Source organism: Callorhinus ursinus, unplaced genomic scaffold (genome assembly GCF_003265705.2).
Source record: "Callorhinus ursinus isolate GAN/ISIS: 27379988/994484 unplaced genomic scaffold, GSC_fseal_2.0 scaffold13, whole genome shotgun sequence".
NCBI lineage: Eukaryota > Metazoa > Chordata > Mammalia > Carnivora > Otariidae > Callorhinus > Callorhinus ursinus.
Window position 1 is genome coordinate 38,017,199 of NW_027397075.1, and position 25,795 is coordinate 38,042,993.

The following is a 25,795-nucleotide window of genomic DNA, read 5'->3' on the forward strand; positions in this document are numbered from 1 at the left end:
TTTCTTTCTTTCTTTCTTTCTTTCTTTCTTTCTTTCTTTCTTTCTTTCTTCTTCTCTCTTTCTCTTTCTTTTTTTTGAATGTCATACACCACCGAAAGATACTAAATAAAGGCAAAGGACGATGAAATTCAAAATTGTCAAACTTATCCATCTTTTCCAACCATTCCACTCAATTCCTCATCAAACTCTGTTCCAGAATGAGAATAGAAAATTTGCACTATTAAGCCCGGACAATTTAAAAGTAAATGCAATGTTGTAGGTTGATCCATTGCCATATTCATCATCTTGGAAAAGTGGGCAGAAAAGATTAAAAAAACCCGAAACTTTAAAAACCTAGTGTCTTCTTTGTGTATCTCCTGTGAAGGGTGGGTGACCAAAGTGGTAAAAACCGCACAGCAGAGGAAGAAATGCATTAAAGCAGATGTTTTGGACATTTAGCATCCCAGAAAGATCCTGGGCCCTTTCCCTTCCCTTGTTCATCAGAGGAGAGGAAACGTTATAATGGTGGTCGTTCAAGCCTCAGATGGACTATTTACAGGATAACTGGTAAGAAGCTATTGTGGAGAGGAATTCACATTTTACAGATATGTACATCGACGATAGCTATTATAGTTAATTCGGCCAATTAAAAAAAATGTAATGTATGTATGTGCTGCATATACACTAGGTCATGGCTGGTCACTAAAATCATGACATGTTTGAAATACATGACGTGTAAAACAGTCTTTCTTGGCCCAGTCTGTCCAGACCGTGACTCCTCGGCCCCCCAAAGACCTGGGGATGAGACATGGGGACGGCCGCGCAGGGAGATTCCCTGCGCTCTGGGACCTCGGGCCGCTCGGATTCCGGGAGAAGTGTAGTATTGTCCCTCCCCGCAGTGGGATCCGCCGAGGCACCGTCTCTCGAAAGCTCCGGGTCAAATACTGGGAGAAAGGGAATTTGGCGCAAATCGCACTCCGGAGCTGAGGAACTGGGGGAGGAGAACCAGGAGATCGCAGCGGGGAGGGGGGCAATTTGCTTTGCACCCGCCTTGGGGAATCCGAGGGCAGCTTCCCGGGTTTCCGATTTTCTCATTTGCGTGGGTAAAAAATCCTGCCCCCACCCGGGTCTTACGCAATTATTTAAGTAGACAGGGGGAGGGGGAGAGTTGTGGGGGGAGTGGGTAAAAAAAAAAGGCGGAAAGAAACAGTCATGCTGTCACGTGGGCTTAGTTTTCACGCATAAAAGGAAGGTTCTCTCCGTTAGCTTCCAGTTGTCAAACAACTTGCAGCAAGCGTCAGGGTTACGCTCGGGGACTTCGCACAGCGACTGCTCCGGCTCCGCAGCCCAGAGCCCAAGTACGGCAACGCCTCCGCCCGCCCGCGCTCCTCCCGCCGCCGAGATGCTTGCTCGCGCCCTGCTGCTCTTCGCCGCCCTGGCGCTCTGCAGTGCAGGTGGGTACCTGGCGCCCCGCAGCGGGGACTCCTCGCCGAGGTTCCGCTCTGACCTCCCGGATCCTCCCGGTACTTTGAACAGCCCGGAAAAGGAGACGATGTTCGACTGGGTAGAGAGCTTGGACCATTTTGAGTCCAAAAGAAAGGGGTGAATACCCCAGCTTTGCCACCAGCTCTGATCATCCTGAGCCAGTAACTTAACCGGTGTGGGTCTCACTTTTCTCATCTGCTAAATAGGAACAGTGTATAATTTGCAGGTTGTTATTATGATAAGACACGATCGATCAATATATGTGAAATGTTTGTGTGTGGTGCCCACTATTAGGGAATGGGAGTCATTGTTTCAAAATTAGTGCTTTTCTACTCATTAGAATAAAAGTTGAATGAGAAAAAAAATTAGTGCCTTTTCTGACCCAGGAAAACCCAGGTTATTTAAGATAAGCAAAATATTAACAATGATATGTTTTTACACTGAAATTTCCCCTAAATTTGATTACTGTACTAGATACGTCCACTTTAGTTATGAAAATGCTACTTCTTTGAGCTCTTTAAAAATGGTAATTTGAACATCTGAAAAGTTACTAAAGAAAAAACTGAGCAACATCACTTCCCTGGTTGAATATTGTTATCCTTATTTAGAATAGGAAGTTGGTATTTTATTCATTATAATCATTCTGTGCCACAGGTTAAAGAAATTGTTTTCCCATGACTACCTGTATATTTCTTGAATTTATGTAAAGTTGACCCATACTATATAAAGCAATTAAATGTTTAAATCAAGATTATGGAAGTAAAGAATGACTTCTTACTGTCTACTTTTATTGTAGCTAATCCGTGCTGTTCCAACCCATGTCAAAACCAAGGTGTATGTATGAGCATAGGATTTGACCAGTATAGATGTGACTGCACTCGAACAGGATTCTATGGCGAAAACTGTTCAACACGTAAGTTTGCCCTTGGGTGCCCTTATTTGGACTGGGGATACATGTAGTTATCACTTTACACTCTAGTGTCTTAGAATGGGTTCTGTTAATCTTCCCCCCCCCTTTTTTTCTCTTTGCAGCTGAATTTCTGACAAGAATAAAATTATTCCTGAAACCCACTCCAAATACAGTGCACTACATACTTACCCACTTCAAGGGAGTCTGGAACATTGTCAATAACATTCCCTTCCTGCGAAATGTAATTATGAAATACGTGTTGACATGTAAGTACAAGTCTCTTTCAAGGTTTTCAGTTTCCTCAAGGAAAAATGTTCTTTATAAAACTTGAGATTATTAAACCTAATCCCGAAATCTCTTTTCAACCTTGTCAAAATGACTTACTTTAAAACAGATATTTTTAGTTTGCCTTCTGTCTTCACGGCCCAAAATACATCTCAGTCCCGTTAAGTTTGTAAAGTTCTGTCTCACAGTCAGAATTCTACTTAAATCCTGTACACCTCTTCTAAATTAACTGCTTTTGCCAATCTGTGAAGGAAATGTGGTCCAGTTTACTGAACGTCCATGGACCACAGAATTGCACCTAGTAAAATAATCTGGTTAATCTGGATTTGGGTCAGCAAGAAAATAACTTTGTTACTAAAGCAAGTGTCTTGCCCAGACATTCCTTCATAGGCCTCTTAAGCAGTAGGTGGATGATTATTTGAAAAATCAAGACGGCCCGATCATGTTTTATGTAAAAGTATATATACTTTATTAAAGATGCATTTTAATGAATCATTCTGATTTTTTTTTTTAGTAGAGGCAGACTTTGAAGTGTAACTGTTTTACAGTAGGTTAGCTTTGTTGGTATTAAATCCAGTCTTCCGTGCCACTTTGCACATTTTACAATAAAAAGGAACATTGATGTGGGCACAAATAAAACAAAGTTTTTTTTCTTTAAATTTCAGCCAGGTCACATTTGATTGAGAGTCCACCAACTTACAACGTGGACTATGGCTATAAAAGCTGGGAAGCCTTCTCCAATCTCTCCTACTACACCAGAGCTCTTCCCCCTGTGGCTGACGACTGTCCAACACCCATGGGTGTGAAAGGTGAGTGTGCGGGAGGCAGGTCCCAGCCCTATGCACTGCAGTAGGGATTGGATTGCTACCTAGAAAATTCAGCCCTGAACTCTCTTGTTAATAAAAGCATATTGTTGGCTTTCCTAAGGATTATCTGTGGAGATTTTTTTTGTAAACTATTCCAGTGAATGGACATTTTGGTATAATGTCTTCACTTAAATTCTTTCATTAAAACCAAATTAACTTTGCTAGTTAAACAAAATAGGTAAAGTTATTCAGTAAGAAGGTGTTTCCCCATTTCTTAGAACTTCCATTTATATTCTAATCCTGTTCACACTTGTATTTCTCCTGTAAGTGAAGAAGGCCCCATAGGAAATAGCTGCTTTCTTGAATTTGTAAATGAATTCTTATCTTAAGCTTTTCTCATTTTTCAGGCAAGAAAGAGCTTCCTGATTCAAAAGAGATTGTGGAAAAATTTCTTCTAAGAAGAAAGTTCATTCCTGATCCCCAGGGCACAAATATGATGTTTGCATTCTTTGCCCAGCACTTCACCCATCAATTTTTCAAGACAGATCATAAGCGAGGGCCAGCTTTCACCAAAGGACTGGGCCATGGGGTAAGACAGAGTTAAACTGAAATTATAGTAAAAATCATAACTGAGTGCTGTGTGTGTGTGTGTGTGTGTGTGTGTGTATTTGCTATACCAGATTTACCCTCTTTTTAAAAAAATGCTCTGTCTATAAAAACCTTAATGGAATTTCTATTTTTGATTCACTGGTTTAGTAAAAATACACATGTGTACACACATAGACATAATATTTGTAACTTGGCTCTTACATTTTAGTTTAAAATACTAGCCCTGCAAAAAGTGGTGTCTTCAAAAACATTTGTACCCTGATTATACTACTTTAAATATTATGAGATTTTTGTAGCATTATTATCCCTTGGAGTTCAATGACAGTTTCAATTTGCCAGTAAGAATTTTATATTAATAATATATTTTCTGATTCTTGTTAAAAGAAATAGTTATAGTGAAGCATATTAGATACTTATAACTCCATATGAGATACTAAATACCTTTTCACTAAATATATACTATACTTCACTATGAGATACTAAATACACAAGAGACAGAGGTTTGTAGTGTCAGTGGATAACAAGTTAAATAATTTGATAACATATTTTTCTCACAGCCACAAAATACTAAATTTATTATCCACTGACACTACAAACCTATGTCTCTTGTGTATTTAGTATCTCAATATGTTATCAAATTATTTAATGATATAGTATAGACACTTCAACAGCAACAAATTAAAATTTTTCCATAATATTCTAGGTGGACTTAAGCCATATTTATGGGGAAACTTTGGATAGACAACATAAACTGCGCCTTTTCAAGGATGGCAAAATGAAATATCAGGTTTGTTCTATTTGAATATTAAGAATTAGTTATGACTCACGACTTACCCATTTAAAAAACTTATACTGATTAAAATTTAATGTTTTTATTACTGTTGTTTTTTAGGTAATTGATGGAGAGGTGTATCCTCCCACAGTCAAAGATACTCAGGTGGAGATGATCTACCCACCCCATGTTCCTGAACACCTACGGTTTGCTGTGGGCCAGGAAGTCTTCGGGCTGGTGCCTGGTCTGATGATGTACGCCACAATTTGGCTACGGGAACACAACAGAGTGTGCGATGTGCTTAAACAGGAGCATCCAGAGTGGGATGATGAGCGACTGTTCCAGACGAGCAGGCTCATACTGATAGGTAAGCAAGAAGAGAATATATTTAAATAAAACCCTCTTCTGCAGAGAAAACTAACTTGATACCTTTGATATGTTTTCAGTAATTCTGGGAGAACATGGTGAATGTAAAGTCACATCCTCCATATTAATTCAGTTCAATCCTTGAGCATGAATGGAAATACAAATACCTTTTGTTTTGATGGTATAAAGGACAAAAATAGAAGTGAAGGAAGAGCGGATTCACAGCATTTCAGTTGCTTGAAAGTTGGTAATCAGAGAATTAATGCTCTAAATTTCTTTTTATTTTGTGTAAATAGGAGAAACCATTAAGATTGTGATTGAAGACTACGTACAGCACTTGAGCGGCTATTACTTCAAGCTGAAGTTTGACCCAGAGCTGCTTTTCAACCAACAATTCCAGTACCAAAACCGTATTGCTGCTGAGTTTAACACACTCTACCACTGGCATCCCCTTCTGCCTGACACCTTGCAAATAGATGACCAGGAGTACAATTTCCAGCAGTTTATCTACAACAACTCTATATTGCTGGAACATGGGCTTACCCAGTTTGTGGAGTCATTCAGCAGGCAGATTGCCGGCAGGGTAAGCCTTGTTACTGAAAAACAAAACAAAGGACTACTCAGTAACTAGAATTTCCGCCATTGAAATGATTGTTCTCAGACTTACCAATAACGAGTAATATTTCTAACTTGGATAGTTTAGGTCTCAGCTGGGAACATCAGTCTTCACTACTCTGGACCCAGGGAGTGAGTGCTTTCTTTTAAAAGTAGAAATCATCATTAAGTTGTTCTACCATTTTATTTTCCACAGGTTGCTGGTGGTAGGAATGTTCCAGCTGCAGTACAACAAGTAGCGAAGGCCTCAATCGACCAGAGCAGACAGATGAAATACCAGTCTCTTAATGAGTATCGCAAACGCTTTCGGCTGAAGCCCTATGCCTCGTTCGAAGAACTTACAGGTGAGAGAAACTTCTTTGAAGCATCAAGGGTCAAATGGAAACAACAGAGAAGTTGAAAGGGAACTGAGCAAAGGGTTAAAACTTTTCTTTTTCTGTAAAGTTTTTTACATTGGTTGTACGTCTTTGTCACCTTCACAGGAGAGAAGGAAATGGCTGCGGGGTTAGAAGCCCTTTATGGTGATATTGATGCCATGGAACTGTATCCTGCCCTCCTGCTAGAAAAGCCTCGTCCAGATGCCATCTTTGGTGAGACCATGGTAGAAATGGGAGCGCCATTCTCCTTGAAAGGACTTATGGGTAATCCCATCTGTTCCCCTGACTACTGGAAGCCTAGCACTTTTGGTGGAGAAGTAGGCTTTAAAATCATCAACACTGCCTCAATTCAGTCTCTCATCTGCAATAACGTGAAGGGCTGTCCTTTTACTGCATTCAGTGTTCAAGACCCACAGCTCACCAAAACAGTCACCATTAATGCAAGCTCTTCACACTCCGGACTAGATGATATCAATCCCACAGTCCTACTAAAAGAACGGTCCACTGAACTGTAAAAGCCTGTTAATCATATTTATTTATTTATATGGACGATTTCTTTTAACTTAATTATTTAATATTTATGTTAAACTCCTTATGTTACTTAACATCGTCTATTAAGAAGAGAAGGGTCATACTTGGTGAAGATTTTCATGTCACTACTTTAAAGATGTCTTCAGGTTAAAGGGGAAAACAGTTTTCATTCTGTTTTGTAAATGAGTTTGACATCCTTTTACTTGAATTTCTTTTTATATTATTTATATATAATAAGAAAGGGAAGATGTTTGGACATTTAAACGTTGTTCCAAGATGGCAAAATGCTGCAAGTTTTTTTCCACACTATCGGGATTTTCTAGTGTATCTTCCATGATACGTTAGAAGCAACTACCTGCACACTGCTCCTTTTCTTCTGTTAGCCACTGTGCTGGGAGAAACTCTCTTCTGATTAGTTTACTTCTTTTTGGTTTTCTTGGTTTTTAAGATCTGAGTTCATCTTTCTTTAGACTCTCTGTACTTATCTGAACTTTTGCAAGTTTTCAGGAAAACCTCAACTCAGGACTACTAGTAATTTAGCTCCTCTTAAGAGGAATGAAAGAAAAAAAAAAAAAAACCAGCCCTTAAAGGCCTCTACCCAGAGGCATTTTACGTGAAAGGCAGAGAACTTTATAAACTGTAACAGAAGAAGCCTGCAATGAGACTAATGCCTTACAAAGAACTGTAGGGGGTTGATGATAGAAGAAAGCTGTATTTCTAATGAATGTCCTTTCCCATTTAAAAGCAAAACCAAACAAATCCTGAATAGTTCCCGGGAAGATAATGTTTCTTTTCCACATCTCATTGTCAGCTGACATTTGCTGGTACTGTATACTACTTAATTTATTGAGGATTATTATTTATGTTTTGTTAGGACATATAAATTAGGGTTTTTTTTGCATTATGTGAGAATCAGCATATCTTCTTTGAGATTAACTCTGAATTAATATGTAAACTATAAAAAATTATTAGTTTAAGATTCATGAATAAATTTTCAGGAACCCAACTCTGGTATATTGAAATATATTAAGTTGGAATTGAAATACAGAAGATTTACCTATATACCAGCTCACAGAGAAACAGTGTGTCTCATTAGCCTAGATGTACCATAAGACTGACCTTTTATATATTTTTGAAGGACCAATGGTTCCTTCATTAATTCAACTATAACTTACTGAGGAGACACGTGCAGAGCACTGTAGGTTTTAATATTTTTTGGGTTTTAATATTTTTAAATCAAGCACTGATTACAGATAACATCAGTATTTGTAAATAATGAAAAAGCAGTGTCTTAGGTAGAGAAAATGAAATTTCTTTAAAAGAAATAACTCAGGGGAATTTTTAAGATTTTATGTTTATAAAAACTTTAGTTAAGAAATAGTCAATATTAGATTTATATAAAAAACTTTAACTTCACTGATTAAAAAACTTGTATTAACATAACCTGCTGACTGAACCTGGGAATTTGGAATATAATACGAATGTTTTGGTGCCTCAGACAAATGTGTATTTAAATTAACTTATGTAAAATGTAAGTGTTGAAACAAATGCCTGTTTATTTTTATACTATTTAAGAATGGAAAAATCTCTTCTAAAATAAATTTTGGCTGTTTCTGTGTATCTTTGTCATATGATTTATGATTTCTCTAAAACACTGTATGTATACCATTTGGACTAGACTAGCTATTAATGAAATGGTTCTTCCCTCAGTCATAGAGAGGCTTCCTAGAGGAAGAGGTGTAGGAGATAGCAACAAACTTGTTTTCATTGCCTTAATCTGGAAGAAGGAAAAAACCAAGCACACAGAAGGCAAAGAATAAGATAAAATGGCTAAGGCGGTACAAAATTGTAAGTTCAAAGAGCTGGGCAAACCACTGATACCTGGCTTGTGGGCTTCCATTGTACTCCTAATCTTGATATTTCGGTATAGCACTATCCACACGAACCACCTATTTAACATCCTGCCTGGCTTTTCTCTTCCTTGGACTTCATTCCTGTGATGGCTTCTACCATATTCCTATGACTATATATACCTTGATCTTGTCAATTGCTATACCATTACCAAAATCTTGATTTCAAGCATCTTCCTGACTCACCTAACTCACCTATCTTAGTACGCACACTTCAACATGTAAACTCTAGTTTCACTGAGCCTACTGATCCATTGACCTCTTTACTATTCGTTACCCCGTTTATCTCATTTCCTTACAATCACACCTTCATTCCCTGTCTACTCTCCCTCCATTGTACTTAACTGGCACAACTTCCTTTCAGCCGTCCTCCTAATCTGACTTCTTAGTAGCATTCAGCACAAATGTCAATAGTTCTTTACTGAAAGGTTGTATTTTGTTCTTGGTTTCTTGGTTTGATACTTCCTCGTCTTTCTCTGCCTTCATGTAGTGCTGTTTCTCAGATTTTTTAAAAATCTCTTCATCCTCCATTGTATCTATAAATTGAAGTGTCTTGATCCCCCTCTTTATCTGCCCTCTTCCAGGTTAATCCAAGCTCATAAACTGAAACATTATCACTCCCAAACTTATTTCTCCAGAACAATCTCAATTGACAACTTACCCAAATAAATTTAATGGCTTATTTTACAGTCTTTGCCCACTGTGCACCTTAAACCCAAAATAATAATCATCCAAAGTTAAGGACGCCACCATCTCCTTGTTCTCAAGCAGAATCCCCTCTTTTCTTCATGCCCATAGCCAATCACGCAGCAATCTTGTTGACTATAACCCGCAAATTCTGCACCTGTCACCTTTTCTCTAACTCCAATACTACCAACCTAGTTGATGTAATTATTTCTCAATTGGCTTTCTTTCTTGCCTCATTCCAAACCATTCTCCTTATGATGAGAGGGGTCATTTTCAACCATACATCAGATAATGTTCCTCTCCTGTTTGAATGGCTTCCTATTGGCTTTCTATTGCACAATGGACAAACCTAAACTCCTTATCCTATCCCAGAGTGTCTCAGTGATCAGTCCCCTGCCTAACTATCTAATCTCACTTACCATAATTTCCTACCCTTGTTCACTGTGCTCCAGCCACATCTGCTTTCTTCTGATTTGCTTACCAGCAGGGTTCTCAAGCTATTGCTCCTGTTTCTAATGTTCCTTCTTCAGATTTCCACAAGGCTAGCTCCTTCTCAACATCCAAATCTTGGCTCAAATTTCCCCTCTCAGAAAGGCCTTCTCCAGCCACCTAAAAGCCAACTACTAAAGCTCTTTCATCTTCTTTATGGCATTTATTTCTGTTATTACCTTGATTTGTATGTTTATTATCTGTGTCCTCTCAGTAGAATTGTGTATATGAAAGCAAGGACCTTGTTTGCATTATTCACTGGTCTCAGAACAGTATCTGGTACTTAAAAGGCATTACAAAATACTCAATAAGTGAATAAGAATAAGCTTCATGAAAGAAGTAGAATATGTGGCGATACTTGAAGAAAGAGTAAGATCTTAGAAGACAGAGATATCCACTTCAGAAAAATAGTTCGGCAGTTTCTTCTAAACTAAAAATTCCCTTACCATGTATATTAGTTTTCTACTGATGATATGACAAATTACCACAACAACCTTACTGGCTTCAAACAACACAAGTTTATTATTTACAGTCCTGGAGGTTCAGAAGTAAGATATAGATCTTATGAGTTAAAATCAAGGTGTCAGCAGGGCTGTGTTTCTTCTGGAAGCTCTAGGGGAGAATCTGTCTCTTGCCTTTTCTAGCTTCTAGCTTCTAGAGGCTCATGGTCCCTTTCTCTACCTTCAAAGCCAGCAGGGTAGCATTTTCTAGTATCTCTGACTCTGATCCTCTTGCCTCCCTCCCATAAGGAGGGTCTTTGGGTCCATGAAGATAATCCAGGAATATTGCCTTTCCTCAAGATCCATAATTTTTTTTTTCACATATACAAAGTCCCTTGTGCCATGTAAGGCAACATATTCACAGGTTTTAGAGCTTAGGGCATGGAAAACTTTGGAGGACCATTATTTTACCTACCACATGATACAATCTACAATTGTACTCTCGGGCATTTATCCCAGAAAAATAATCTATATTCATGTAAAAATCTGTATATGAAGCTTCATAGCAACTTTATTCATAATAGCACAAAACTGGAAATAACTCAAATATCCTTCAAAAGGTTAATGGTTAAACAAACTGTGGTATATCCATACCACGGAGTACTATGCAGCAAAACAAACACAACTAATCACTAATCATACATGAAACAACTTGGATGGAACTCAAGGGAGTTATGCTGAGTGAAAAAAAAAAACCAGTCTCTTAAAGTTACCTATTCTATGATTATATATATATATATAAAACACATTCTTTATTTATACATATATATAAAAAACACATTTTTTAAAGATTTTTATTTATTTATTTGACAGAGAGATAGAGAGCACAAGTAGGCAGAGTGGCAGGCAGAGGGAGAGGGATAAGCAGGCTCTCAGCTGAGCAGGGAACCAGACAAGGGGCTCGATCCCAGGACCCTGGGATCATGACCTGAGCTGAAGGCAGCTGCTTAACAGCTTAACCAACTGAGCCACCCAGGCGCCCCAAATATAAAGCATTCTTGAAATAATAACAAAACTATAAGGATGGAGAACAGATCTGTGGTTACCAGATTAGAAATTGTGGGATAGCTATCTATAGCTATAAAGGAGTAGCATGAGGGAGCCTTGTGCTGATTGAATATTTTTATAATTTGATCGAGGTGGTAGTTAAAAAAGCTACAGATGTGACATAATTGCATAGAACTATGCACACACACTCAACACAAATGCATGTATAAATGGTGAAATATGAAAAAGCTCTATGGATTGTACTAAGGTAAATTTCCTGATTTTGACATTGGACTATAATGTAAGATGTCAACATCAGAGGAGGTGGTCTGAAGGTTGCATGGTACCTCCCTCTAAATTTCTTTGCAACTTCCTGTGAATTTATAGTTATTTCAAAATAAAAAGTTTTTTTTTTTTAAAGGAAGAGATGCTATTCTTGGTGGCAAGAATAGGTTTATAGGCCACTTTTGTATCATTTGATTTCCTTGACCCTTATCCAAACTGCCACAATAGACTGTCCTAGAATGGACACCCAACCAAGCAGGGAAAATAAAATTCTCTTTCCAAAAAATTTAGAATTAGGGTGGAGATTCTAGATCCATCTGACAATTGTGTAGTTGACAATGGTGGCAATGCAATCTAATGAATAAACAAAAAAAAAAGTCTTTTCAATAAATGGCCTGAGGGGCGCCTGGGTGGCTCAGTTGGTTAAGCGACTGCCTTCAGCTCAGGTCATGATCCTGGAGTCCCAGGATCGAGTCCCACATTGGGCTCCTTGCTCAGCAGGGAGTCTGCTTCTCCCTCTGACCCTCTTCCCTCTCGTGCTCTCTATCTCTCATTCTCTCTCTCTCAAATAAATAAATAAAATCTTTAAAAAAAAAATAAATGGCCTGAGAACAATTGAACATCCACATAAAAAGAAGGAAACTCAATTGTACTTAACAACACACACAAATTAATTCAAGATGGTTCATAGATCTATAGGTAAAAATGAAAACTATAAAGTTTCTAGAAAAAAATACAGAATAATATCTTCATGAACATGGGGTAGGCAACAAATTTAAGATAATCAAGTACTAACCCTAAAAGATAAAAAGATTAATGAAGTTTACTTCATAAAATTAGAAAAGTTGCTCATCAAAAGATGATCCTAGGAAAATGAATAGACATGCCACAGACTCAGAAAATAGTCATAACACACATGTCTAACAAGGACTGGAATATAGAACATATAAATAACTCTAAATAGTAAAAATAATAACAGGAAGAATAAACAAAAGACATAAGCAGAAACTTACTGAGGAAGATATATTAATATCCAATAAGTACATGAAAATATGTTCAACATCATTAGTCATCAGAGACATGAAAATTAAAACCACAGTAAGATACTACTAGACAACTATTAGGTTCACTAAAATTTAAAAGATTAACTAAATTTAGTTAATTAATTAATTTAGTTAATTAATTAATTAGTTAATTAATTTAGTTAATTAATTAACTAAATTTAAAAGATTAACTAAAATTTAAAAAGATTAACCATTATGGTTAATTTTATATGTCAACTTGGCTAAGATATGGCACCCATTTGGTCAAACACCAGTCTAGATGTTGCTGTGGAAGAATATTTAGATGTCATTAACATTGAAATCAGTAGACTTTGAGTAAAGCATATCATTCTCTATACTATATGGTGAACCTCATGCAATCAGTTGAAAGTCTTAAGAAGCAAAGACTGACGTTCCCTGAAAGAGAATTCTCCTTAAGACTGCAGCATAGGAGCTCTACTTGAGTTTCCAGCCTGCTGCCCTGAAGAATTTAGACTTGACATCCACTTGTATCTGAATTTCCAGCCTGCTGGCCTGCCCTGCTGACTTCAGACAACCTAGCCTCCACAATCCCTTAAAATCTCTGTCTCTGTCTCTTATTTGTAAAACTGAACTCCTGAGGTTCCCTCACTTTCCTTCGCAATTTTGCAAATAAGTGAGAGATTGAGAAAGAGAGAGAAATAGAACCAATATGTATTATTGGTTCTGGAGAACCTGTATATTGACAGTACCACATGTTCGCAGACTGGAATAAATGAAACTCTCATAATTGCTGATGGTAGCATAAAATATTATAGTCACTTTGGAAACAAATCTGGCAGTTTTGCATAAACAAAATTGGACCCTATGATCTAACAATTCCACTTCTAGCTATTTACCCAAGAGAAATGAATAGAAGTATACACAAAAGACTTGCACAGGAATGTCCATAGCCACTTTCTTCATAATATCAAAAAACTGAAAACAAGGCAAATTTCCATCTACAAGATAAGGGATAAATAAGTGGTGGTATCTCCACACAATGGAATGATATTCATCAGTAAAAAGTAATGAACTACTGATACATTCAATAACATGGATGAATCTCAAAAACACGTAGAGGGGAAAAAAAGGCACAAAAGAATACATACTGTGCGACTCCAGTTATATAAAGTTCTATAAGGAGCTATCTAGAAGGAAAGTAATCAAGAATCATGGTTGAGGGAAGAGGGAGTAGCAAGGATTACTTGGGAAGGTGAATAAATAACAAAGCTTTCTGCAGTATATATGGGTATACCTGTCCTAAAAACTCATTGAACTGTCCACATAACCATGTGCATTTTGATGAATGTAAATTATACCCCAATAAAAAATGGGGTATAATATATATAAAATATATAAAAAATATGCTGGGACTTAATGGATAATTCCAAACAATACTTTTTTTGTTCTACATTTATTTCCTACTATCTATTATACTCATCACCTTATTGTAAATGCTATTTTTATTTTGCATGACAGTCCCATGGAGAAAATATTGTTACTATCATTTTACTAAGGTGGAAACAGGCTTAGACCCATTCTGTAACTTACCCAAGTACCCACAGAGCTCAAATCTGTTTAATTTCAAAGCTCTTTCAACTACAAGGCACAGCATGGACAAAATTGATCCTTTATTAATATTTCAATAGTTACATAAATATTTCCCTGCCTGAAAAAAAGATCATGTTTTTACCTTGCATTCTTCTTTTCTTGAGAAATATCACAATTATGTAACTGTATGACTGTATTAAAGATAATTGAATAAAGAGATGACATGACTTCCTTCAGTCACTGGAAACATCGGTTTTTAAAACTTTGTCTAACAAGAGACTTACCATCCCTCAAACCACTTCCTTTTATTTTGCCTTTAGAGATATGAAAAAATAGCTAACAAGGGAAGTCAATGAAATGCAAATCTCATATATTTGAATGCAGCTATTATCATATCTTTCCGTTTTCTTCTTATCAGGAGAAATAATGATTTTCCTTTTCTATCTTTTTTTTTAGGTTCCATTATTTAAATGTGACTGCTTTATATCCATTTACCTTCCCTAACACAGCTTAACAAATGAGTTAAAACACATAGGCACACACACAGAATTATGTCCTCAGTATTGGCCTTCTTCCAAAAAGCTTAGCTCCATAACTTAAAGTGGGGTCCTACCTTATTTCTCTATCCCTCCTTCTAAAACCATGTGGATTAATATCTGTACTTTATGTGTCCTGGATGTACTATACACTAAATATCAATTAGATTTCCAGTTTATGCAGACATTTTTTCTTAATGTGAAACGTTAGAACTGTAGTATGTTAGACCTATAGCTAAGATTAGGTGGCATGTACATGGGCCACCTTATTCTTTATAAATGGAAATGTTCCTGGCATATTGTAACCAATTCCTGTATATAGATTTAAGTATGCACATCACTTATATGAAAGCACCTTATTTAATAATCACAACAATTAAGTGAGTGAATAAGGAAAATTCAAAGCAAACTGTTACAAAGTTAAAATAATTGCTATAAATTTCATGTGCTACAGTTCATGTACTTTATTCACAAGAAGGCACATCAGGACCCCAATGAAAGGCAATTTCTGTTTGGATGCAGCACTTGCTGGTAGCCTGGTAGTTAGGAAGACTAAAAAAAAGAAAAGTAAATACACCTTTCAAAATTAAAATCTAGAGTTATATGTGGCTGTTCCATATTTCACACTATCTGCATGATCATTTTGGTAATCAAGAAACTGTTACCTATCACTTTCAAAACTGACCTTCTGATGTTCCCTCACTTTCCTTCAATCATAGATATAGATAGGTATCTTTGACATGTGTTAGAATTTATTTAATAATTATATTTCAAGAACTTAATATCACAGACTTAGGGAACTCAGAGCTGTTTTATTTCCTATATACTTGAAGTTAAAAAAAAAAAAGGTTTGAAATCACAATTGTCTGCCAACTCCATCTCCAATTCCAATGTACTATTAAGGACTCAAACTTTTGTGGAGTTTAGCCACAGTCTGGCTCTGAAGGAGAGGGGAGTCGTTTAAGATAAACAGTAAATGGTCTGGTAAATCATTCTGTTTTTTAAGCCAGACATAAATCACTACTTTCAAGGACCCCCCAATAAACACAACTGGCATTCAAAAGTGATCATATTGCTCTCACTATAATAATTAATTTAAATGCCTAAATTAAGTAAAATTTATTTCAGCATTCTATGTAAATTCACTCAGAAAAAGAAATGGTCACACTGCCTATGAGCTGAAGCCATGGAAAAAACTTCAGAGAAAAGATCATTATTTGATAAAATAAAGATCACAGGAAGAGTTATCTTCAGTTTATGTCCCCATTTCTTTTGTATATATCTCATCATTGAAACCAAACAGAAGATGCTTAAGATTTGAGTTGGTCTTGTGCCTGGGCCTCTATTGCTTTGGCTCTCCCTGCCTCTGTGTCTTTGTGTGAGTGAACTCTGTCCAGAGAACACTCACTTGCTCTTTCATGTTCCTGATTGTTCCTAATAGGTGAGATAGAAGCATCATTGCGTGACTTTCCCTGGCTATTACTCAATACCTGTGCACAGTGACAACATTCACAAAACCCAGGGTGGGATATGTTTTACATGCCCTTGAAGGAGTGTTTTCCACTCACACAGTACTGGGAAAGAAGCAAGGAAGCAAGGCCAAGCCATAAACAATCTTTCTCTGTAAGCAAAACACAGTTGGAGGTGATGCAAAGGACAAGAATGTTTCTTTCACCCACACCCTGAAACTTACCATTAAAATGTAAATTTTCTGTAACATTATCATGGTATATTTTACTTAGACTTGACTTAACACTATTGAGTAATGTTCTAAACATTGGGTTACCTGAAATGCTGTTTAAGTTGGAAGAAGGCTGCTTCAGAGAGAGAGAGGGAATGAGAGCCTTTGAATGTTAGAAACAGTATAATTGTATTAAAGGTCCAACTCTGAGGAATTTAACACCAAATAGATTGATGCAGCAGCTCTCCCTTTTTTCATATTAATTCTCTTTATTATTTAAAATGTGATATATATCATAAATATTTTTTAAAAAGTGAATTTGCATAAATAGGTTAATTATAACATGATTTCTATTTTATGTTTAGAAATTTACAGCATCAGTTGAAATACCTAGAGATATGCATGGGAATTATAAAACAACTGTGAATTTCTAGACTAAATTTACTTAACTCAGATCTTACAAGTCAAGAACATGACTTTTCACATTCCTGATGATAATGACATGGTGGTGGACTGCTAGATGCTTGCATCCAGAGCATGGGCTTTGGAATTGGGCACATCTGGGCTTGGCCACTTTCTGGGCAGTGTGGTTAATAAAAGCCCCATGTTCCTCACCTTTAAAAGGTGAAATGGAGACAGTAATGCCTACTGTAACTCACTGCAAATGACTGTTCTTTTTTTTTTCATTTCTCCAGTCATATAATAAATAGTGTTAATGATAATATTGTACTGAGAAAATAAATCAGAGAAAGTGGAAGTAATTTGAGGCTCTAACATTGACTATCTGTGACATGAAGAACTAGAAATCCCTCTGGGTTTCATTTTCTTCAATTACAGTATGAGAAGTTTTAGAAAAGGCTACATAACTCATCTCACATCTGACTCCTAAATTAACTTAATATCTACGTGTCCTATGGTAACAATGTAGTTCTTTGTTTTTCAGTCAGTTTAATGGGTATAAGAGACTGAGGATAAGAAGCTTTACAGCTCAGAAAGGTTTACCCTGTCATATTATTATAGGAAACATTACTTAGAAAGTTTTTTTACCTTGGTAGTTGTGGTAGACAGAATCATGCGTCCCACCTCGGCAAAGCTGTCCATGTCCTAATTACTGGAATCTGTCCTATTTTACATAACAAAGGCTGCAGAGGAATGAAGGTTGCTAATCATCTGACCTTAAAATAAAGATCATCCTGGATTATCCAATGTAATCCCAAGAGTCCTTATGTATGTGAAAGAGGGAGGCAGGAGAGTCAGTGTCAAAGTGATGCAATGTGAGAAAGACTCAACCAGCTATTACTGGCCTTGAAGATGGGAGGAACCAGGACACAGGAAGTTGGGAAGCCTGTAGGAGCTAGAAAGGCAAGAAAACTTATTCTCCCATTGAGCTTCCATAAAGGAAGGCACACTTTGATTTTAGCCCAACATGACCCATTTAGGACTTCTAAACTACAGGCCTGTAAGATAAGAAATTTGTATCATTAAAACCACCAAACTGGAGGTAATCTTGTTACAGCAGCAATAGGAAACTAACCTAGCAGTTAATGAGGACAAGAGAAGATAGATTGGGAGTAATGGGACCCACCTCCTAGACTGGAAAGTATGCATATACATTACTCAACATAGGTATATATAGATGGTTCCCCACTTACGATGGTTCAACTTAATGATTTTTCAACTTTATGATGGTGCATTCAGTAGACACTTCAAATTTTGAATTTTGATTTTTTCCTGAGCAATGTTCTCTTGTGATGCTGGGCAGCAGCAGTGAGCTGCTGCTTTTAGATGTAACTCCATTATAAGTCGAGGAAAATATGTACAACAAATTATACAGTGCATTTTGAGCTCAGTCTCTTTCTAGTACATGTTAATGTTTTGGTCCTTTTTGAACCTTCTTCTGGCATCCCAATAAACTGGCAGGGTATGTGAATCTTGCTTCAAGGCCCTTATTACTTATTTGTCTTAGATCTTGGCTTACACATTTGCTTTAAGTACATGTTAATATAATCATCACTGAATTTCTTCAGAAATTTTCCCCTTTTTTGGATTTTCTCTGCAAATACTGGCTGTAGAGTTGATTATCTTTCTTAACTGTATGCTCACTCTCTGCTGTAACTCTGTCAGGATCAACTCTAGTCTATTGTGTATGAATTGGAGATTTTGGGTTTTATTTATTTATTTGACGGGGATACACAGTGAGAGAGGGAAACACAAGCAGGGGGAGTAGAAGAAGGAGAAGTAAGCTTCCCGTGGAGCAGGGAGCCAGATGCGGGGCTCGATCCCAGGACCCTGGGATCATGACCTGAGCTGAAGGCAGATGCTTAATGACTGAGCCACACAGGCGCCCATGCATTGGATATTTTTAAAAAGAACATATAATTTCTTTCTTGGAATTAAAATTGAAAATGAAAGCTTCTATGTTTATTGCAGCACTATTTATAATAGCCAAGGTATAGAAGCAACTCAGGTGTCCATCAATAGATGAATGGATGAAGAAGATGTGTACATTTACACAATGGACTATTACTCAGCCATAAAAAAGAGACCTTGCTGTTTGTGACAACATGGGTGGACCTAGAGGATATTATGCTAAGTGAAATAAGTCTGACAGAGAAAGACAAATATCATGATTTCACTTATATGTAGAATCTAAAAACCAAAACAAATGAATAAACAAACCAACAAAAAGCAAAAACAGACCCATAAATACAGAGAACAAACTGATGATTGCCAGAGGGGAGGATGGGCAAAATGGGTAAAGGGCAGTGAGAGATATAGCCTTCCAGTTATGGGATGAATAAGTCATGGGATAAAAGGTACAACATAGTGAATGTAGTCAATGGCATTGCATGGTGGCAGATGGTAGCTACACTTGTGGAAGCATGGCATAAGGTATGGAGTTGTTGAATCACTATGCTATGTGTCTGAAACTCATGTAACATTATGTGTTCAACTATACTTCAAATTAAAAAAAGATTGAAAATGAAAGCCTCCACTTGTCCACTTGCAAAATAAATGCAACACCACTAAACTGCATCCTTTCCCCAACATAATGTCAGCTCAGAATGAGAAAAAAACTGGTTAGATATTTCATGCCCGATTGCCTGCAGCTTTAATAAGGTTCAGAAGGAGGAGGAAAGTCAAATTGGGGATTATCACAACATGGTGAAATTAAAAAAAACAAACAAACAGTTTTTAGAGCGAGAAAAACTTGTGTTCAATAAATTTACTTCTCTTCAACACTTCCTTATTCTTTCACTAAGTCTTTATTACAGAATTGTGGTATTCATTTTTCTATTCTTAGCATGAAGCTCAGTACTTTGAACATCCAAAATACTTCTTACTAGTTTGCTTTTGTTGTTGTTTTTTGTTTTGTTTTTTTGGAGTGGATATGCCATATCTAGCAACAAGAGACTTGTAAATTGGAAGACTAAGTCACTCAGGTAAGACAGAGAAATTACTGCTTAGTGGATGGACTCTTCTGTTATCATTGACTATTTTTAAATCTGATGAAAGCTACATATCGAAAACAAAAAATAACAACAACACAAAAATTGTCGTAAAACTTCAAGTAGTTCTTTAAGCCCCTGAACATGATCCAAGTTAAGAACCTCAGAGCAGTGGATTCTCCCACCATAAACGGGAATCTGCAACAACCTGGAAGAGACTTAAGAGACATGTCCAAGGAGAGAGGGTAGTAATATCACAGAAAAAGTTTTCAACTGAGAATCAAGTAACTAAGTAATCCAGTTTTGCCATGAATTTATTTAACAAGTTATTTAAAAGGTTTTGGTAGAAAACATCAGAGGAAAGGTGAATCTTCATAATCTTTAGGTCTCTTTTAATCTTGAGTTTCTATCATCCTCTGGATCTTTTTCTGCTTTATAAAATAAGAGTGTTGGTGTTATGGACTGAATGTATTTCCCCAAAAATCTGTATGTTGAAGTTCTAATCCCCAATGGGCTGTATTTGGAGATGGTGTCTCTAAGGAAGTCATTAAAATTAAACAAGGTCATAAAGTTGGGGCCCTGATCTAATAGGATTATAGTCAGTACATCCAGACAATGGAATGTTATTCAGTGCTAAAAAGAGATGAACTATTGAGCCATGAAAAAACATGGACAAAACTTGAATGCATAATACTAAATGAGAAGGTGGCCTTCTATAAGCCAGGAAGAAAGCCTTCATAAGAAACCAAATTTGCTGGCCTTGAACTTCTCAGCCTTCACAATGTTGAGAAATAAATTTCTGTTGTTTAAAATAGCCTGTGGGCGCCTGGGTGGCTCAGTTGGTTTGGCAACTGCCTTTGGCTCAGGTCATGATCCTGGAGTCCTGGGATCAAGTCCTGCATCGGCTCCCTGCTCAGCGGGGAGTCTGCTTCTCCCTCTGACCCTCCCCCCCTCATGTGCTCTCTCTCTCATTCTCGCTTTCTCAAATAAATAAAATAAAATCTTTAAAAAAATAAAATAAAATAAAATAGTCTAGTGTTTTGTTATGACAGTCCAAGCTGACTAATACAGTTGGATAAGCCCTAAGGTTTTTGTATCATTCCTATTTCCATAATCTCTAAACAGTCCAATTTAGGCCCATTGTAAGAAACAACTAGAGATGGGCATCCTTTGCATCTTTTGCAGAATGACTCCTTGGGGTATCACGTATTAGGTTTCCTATATTTGGCAAACTTTCCTATCTCTGAATGTACTTTTACCAATTAAGAAAAAAATTTGTACTAGATTGACTAAAGATGATCATTTAAGAGAGAAGAAAGCATCATTTAAAATGCCTTTCAATGTATCACTTTAAAACAGTGGTCTGAATAAAGCAATGTGGATCACTGTTCCTCCTTGGCACTTGTGATCAAAAAGTTGAAAAACAGTATTGTTCTTACATCCACAGTCAGGGCTAAGTTAGGACATCCCAATGCCTTAAATTAAGGAAAATACGATAGCCCCAAAAAAGAAAAAGATTATTGTTACAGAAAAGACACCAATAAAATGAACAACATTTAATATGCTACCAAGTGCCTCCTCTTTTAGCTACTTTGACAATATCTTAAAATTCTTTTTTTCTTTGCATTTTGAGAAAATAAATCTAAAACAAAAAATTTTTTATATTGCTAAAACACATCCTTGAACTATGCCAACAACTTTTGGGTTGTAAAATGGCCTCAACAATTATATTTTCACCTCTCTAAATCTTTTCAAATTTTGGGTGTGAAACTCACTACAAATTTCCAACCTGATGACAAAAATTGTCCAACTTCCTGAATAAAGCAGTAAGCCTACAGAATATCTTTATACCCTAGACATTCACTTTGTCACTCAAAATAAGACATTTGGTTGTCATTACCCTTATAAGACAAGATACTGATTATAATGTCTATTTTCTTACATAAAATAAGAAAAAGAACATAATTTCACACAAAATAGACATCTTCATAAGAATAAATATAAAAATTATGTCAAATGTTCCTGACTCAAGAGTTATAACTATCCACAAAAATAATAGAAGGAGGGCGCCTGGGTGGCTCAGTTGGTTAAGCGACTGCCTTCCGCTCAGGTCATGATCCCAGAGTCCCGGGATCGAGTCCCACGTCGGGCTCCCTGCTCAGCGGGGAGTCTGCTTCTCCCTCTGACCCTCTTCCCTCTCGTGCTCTCTGTCTCTCACTCTCTCTCTCTCAAATAAATAAATAAAATCTTTAAAAAAAAGATACTGATTATAATGTCTATTTTCTCACATAAAATAACAAAAAACATAATTTCACACAAAAATTATAAAACCACTAATTATAAAGACATCTTCATAAGAATAAATACAAAAATTATGTCAAATGTTCCTCATTTGAGTTGAGGAACTCATATGACTCAAGAGTTATAACTATGCACAAAAATAATAGAAGGAGGGTGCCTGGGGGGCTCAGATGGTTAAGCATCTGCCTTTGGCTCAGGTCATGATCCCAGGGTCCTGGGATCGAGTCCCGCATCGGGCTCCTTGCTCCTTGGGAGCCTGCTTCTCCCTCTGCTTCTCTCTCTCTCTCTCTCCCTCTCTCTCTCCCTCCCTCATGAATAAATAAATAAAATATTTTAAAAAAGAATTAAAAAAATAATAGAAGGAAAAGTAAAAAAGGACATACATCTCTGTTCAAACGGCAGAAAGCACCTCTAAGTTTGTTGGAAAAATTAACAAAATGCTGTGTCCACATGTACAATTTTATTCAATATTTATACAATTCAATTAGTTAGAAAAATAATTTGACTTTGTTTTGTCCTATTATAAAAGTTTCATTATACATTGGGTGATATATAGATTTACACATGCTTTGTGTGAATTTTTTTTTAAGATTTTATTTACTTATTAGACAGAAAGAGAGAGAGCACAGGCAGGGAGAGCAGCTGGCAGAGGAAGAGGGAGAAGCAGACCCCCGCTGAGCAGGGAACCTGATGCAGGACTCCATCCCAGGACCCTGGGATCATGATGTGAGCCAAAGACAGATGCTTAACCGACCGAGAAACCCAGGCACCCCTGTGTGAAATTTTTTATAGTCTATATTAATTGATTTAAACTCAACATGTTCCCGGGCACTTGGGTGGTGCAGCTGGTTAAGTGTCTGCCTCTTGATTTTGGCTTAGGTCCTGATCTCAGGGTCATGAGATTGATTCCCATGTCGGGCTCTGTGATCCTCATGGCATCTGCTTGAGCTTCTCTCTCCTTCTTCCTCTACCCCTCCAGCTCGTGCTCTCGTTCTCTCTCTCTTAAATAAATAAATAAATAACCTCAACATGTTCCCAAAGATAATTTGATGCCGCTTACAATTAGGAATGATGAAAAAAAGTTTAATAATAAGCAAATGAAACTAGTAATACAAGACTAAAGTAAAACACAGAAAAAGAAAAAGGAAAAAAAAACAAAATTAAGCTAACTCTACTCTTCGACAGAATTTTTTCAGTATGTTTTCCATTAAGTGTTTTTTTTTAAGATTTTTATTTATTTATTTGTCAGAGAGAGAGAACAACCAGGGGGAATGGCAGGCAGAGGGAGAAGCACGCTCCCCACTGAGCAAGGAGCCCGATGTGGGACTCGATCCCAGGACCCTGGGATCATGACCTGAGCTGAAGGCAGATGCTTAACCAACTGAGCCACCCAGACATCACCATTAAGTGGTTTTGAACAACCTAATTTGTGATGGTCTGGGAAAGAGTTTCACCAAAGACAAAGATTGTCCAAAGATGGTTGCTGCTTAGAAAACTTCAGAGCAAAAATTATCTGTATAATATTAAAAGTTATTTCTGTTAAAGTAATTCTATCCAGAACTAGAGTTGTATGGTCCAGGTACATAGATCTCCAAGAATAAACATTTCTAAATTAGGAAGAGGTTGATGCCCTATTTCTCAATTATATGAGAAAGGAGTCAAACTAGAAAGGAATTCTGCATTGTTGAAATGAGATATGGAGCTTCTGTAACATATAAATCTTTATGAAGTATATATGCCTATGATGCTTGGCAAGAAATATCAGTGGCTTTACTCTTGCAAAGCAGCATTATAACAACAATAAAGTATCCAAGGTCTTGTGAATCAAATTTGTATCCTCTCTGTTTTAGTCAGGGTTTGCCAGAGACACAGACCAATAGGAAATTATATTTATATTATTCCTGGAGACCCAGGAAAGCCCGTGATGTAATTCGGTCTGATTCCAAAGGCCTGAGGACCGGGGAAGCTGAAGGTGTAAATTCCAGTCTTAGGCCTGGAGAAGATGAGACGAGATTTCTCAATTCAAGCAGGCAGGCAAGAAACATAAAGGGGCAAATACCTCCTTCCCCAGCTTTTTGTTCTATTTAGGCCTTCAACAGATTGGATGATTCCACTCATATGAGGGAGGGCAATCTAAGGAGTCCACCAATTCAAATGCTAATCTCATTTGGAAACATCCTCACAGACCAGAAATAATGTTTAATTTGGCATTCTGAGGCCTGTCAAGTTGACGTATAAAGTTAACTATCACACTCTGTAACACCCTAAAATTTTGAAGAACCGAAGGTACCGAAAAGAGATCCAAGTACTGGTAATAAAGACCACCTTCTAATACCTGCCATGTTTCATAGAACCTAAGATGCTATGGAATCAAAGATGCACCATTATTTTCTGTATAACCAAGAAAATGAAAACAATGCCAGTCAACCATAACATAAATACTAGTTTCTGATATGTAAAATGCAAACATACAATGTGCATCTAAGAATCTATGAAATACTGCTATGAAATTCACACTTACTGTTTGGGTAAAAATTGCTATCTGCACAAATCACTGCAGAAACAAGAAAGCAAGGGCATAGAAATCTCATAAAATATGAAGAAATGGGACAGAAACCTGTGGCCTAATTGATGCTTCTAAATTACTGAAGAGACTCTATCAACCAAAGGGATGTGCTCTGTTTATAGTTCAGAAAGAGGTGACCTGACAAGCAAAAATGTGTCTGCAGCATTACTGACACAGTTTTAAGGTAAAACAGAACTCTGACCCACTGGGAAGTTATATTCCCAGAATGCCATATTAATATAATTCCCCTGAATCTGTGCTTCTATTAAGAAACTCAAACTCACATTTTGTCAAGGACAAAAACATAGTTGTAATATTGAGGGGATATTGGCAGACTATTAATTTTCTATCGTGCAGAAGCTAAAAATTGCTTTTTGAAAAAACGTGTACATAGGGGCACCAGGGTGGCTCAGTCAGCTAAGCATCCCACTCTTGATTTCAGTTCAGGTCATGATCTCCGTGTTTCAGGATTTCTTTTCCTTTGTTGCCTGTGGTTCTTCGTTAGCTGCTTGGAAGAATGAAGTGGACCAGATGAAGAGTGGTAGGCAGCAAAGCAAAGTTTATTGAGTGACAGTACAAAGCTCCCTAAGAGGGAGGGGACCAGAGAGGGCTGCCGTTAGCACTTCTAAATCTAGGGGTTTTTATGAGAATGCTGGGGTGGGGGTTGTCTTAATCTGATTAACCCTCCCTGCACCTGTCACCCAATCAGGTTTTTGTTTTTGTCCACGTGCTCATCTACTTATCAGGTAGTTATTTACATGGGAAAGAGTGGAGGGCTCCTTCCAGGGTGGTATAGAATAACAGGATGGGGTCTTTTTCCTTTTAAGGATAGTTTTCTCTTAGGTTGGGGGTGGGGCGGGGCGGGGAACACTTGCCCTGCCCTGCCTGCCTTTCTTCTGACTCTCCTCCATTATCAAGGTTGTGGGATCGAGCCCCATGTTGGGCTCTGCACTCAGCATGGAGTCGGCTTGTCCCTCTCCCCCTGCTCCTCCCCCTGCTCCTCCCCCTGCTCCTCCCCCTGCTCCTCCCCCTGCTCCTCCCCCTGCTCCTCCCC

At 37.3% G+C, this 25,795-nt stretch overlaps 1 protein-coding gene, 1 long non-coding RNA gene and 1 pseudogene across 2 annotated transcripts in view; 2 read left to right on the forward strand and 1 right to left on the reverse strand.

Annotated features, from left to right (window-relative positions):
• The window catches only part of LOC141374014 (mitochondrial import inner membrane translocase subunit Tim9 pseudogene), a 781,319-nt pseudogene that overhangs the window by 494,585 nt on the left and 260,939 nt on the right, over positions 1 to 25,795 (forward strand).
• On the forward strand, positions 1,264 to 8,353 carry PTGS2 (prostaglandin-endoperoxide synthase 2). The gene is made up of 10 exons (XM_025877894.2): positions 1,264 to 1,433; positions 2,261 to 2,377; positions 2,497 to 2,640; positions 3,325 to 3,468; positions 3,873 to 4,054; positions 4,778 to 4,861; positions 4,967 to 5,213; positions 5,509 to 5,795; positions 6,024 to 6,171; positions 6,310 to 8,353. Exons 1-10 carry the CDS (start codon positions 1,382 to 1,384, stop codon positions 6,717 to 6,719), a joined length of 1,815 nt encoding a protein of 604 aa, XP_025733679.1. The 5' UTR covers positions 1,264 to 1,381; the 3' UTR covers positions 6,720 to 8,353.
• The window catches only part of LOC141374013 (uncharacterized), a 102,026-nt gene continuing 81,306 nt past the window's right edge, over positions 5,076 to 25,795 (reverse strand). Inside the window, exons 3-4 of the long non-coding RNA XR_012380551.1 lie at positions 5,756 to 5,808; positions 5,076 to 5,206 (exon numbers count right to left, since the gene is read on the reverse strand). This is a non-coding gene — a long non-coding RNA (uncharacterized lncRNA). The remainder of the gene's footprint in view (positions 5,207 to 5,755; positions 5,809 to 25,795) is intronic.

What these genes read in the sequence shown, in the direction of transcription:
- PTGS2 (XM_025877894.2), top strand. Translation starts at nt 1,382, where the DNA reads ATGCTTGCTCGCGCCCTGCTGCTCTTCGCCGCCCTGGCGCTCTGCAGT. An exon ending in CCTGGCGCTCTGCAGTGCAG is followed by an intron (nt 1,434 to 2,260) that starts GTGGGTACCTGG and finishes CTTTTATTGTAG; the next exon opens with CTAATCCGTGCTGTTCCAAC. An exon ending in CCAAAGGACTGGGCCATGGG is followed by an intron (nt 4,055 to 4,777) that starts GTAAGACAGAGT and finishes ATAATATTCTAG; the next exon opens with GTGGACTTAAGCCATATTTA.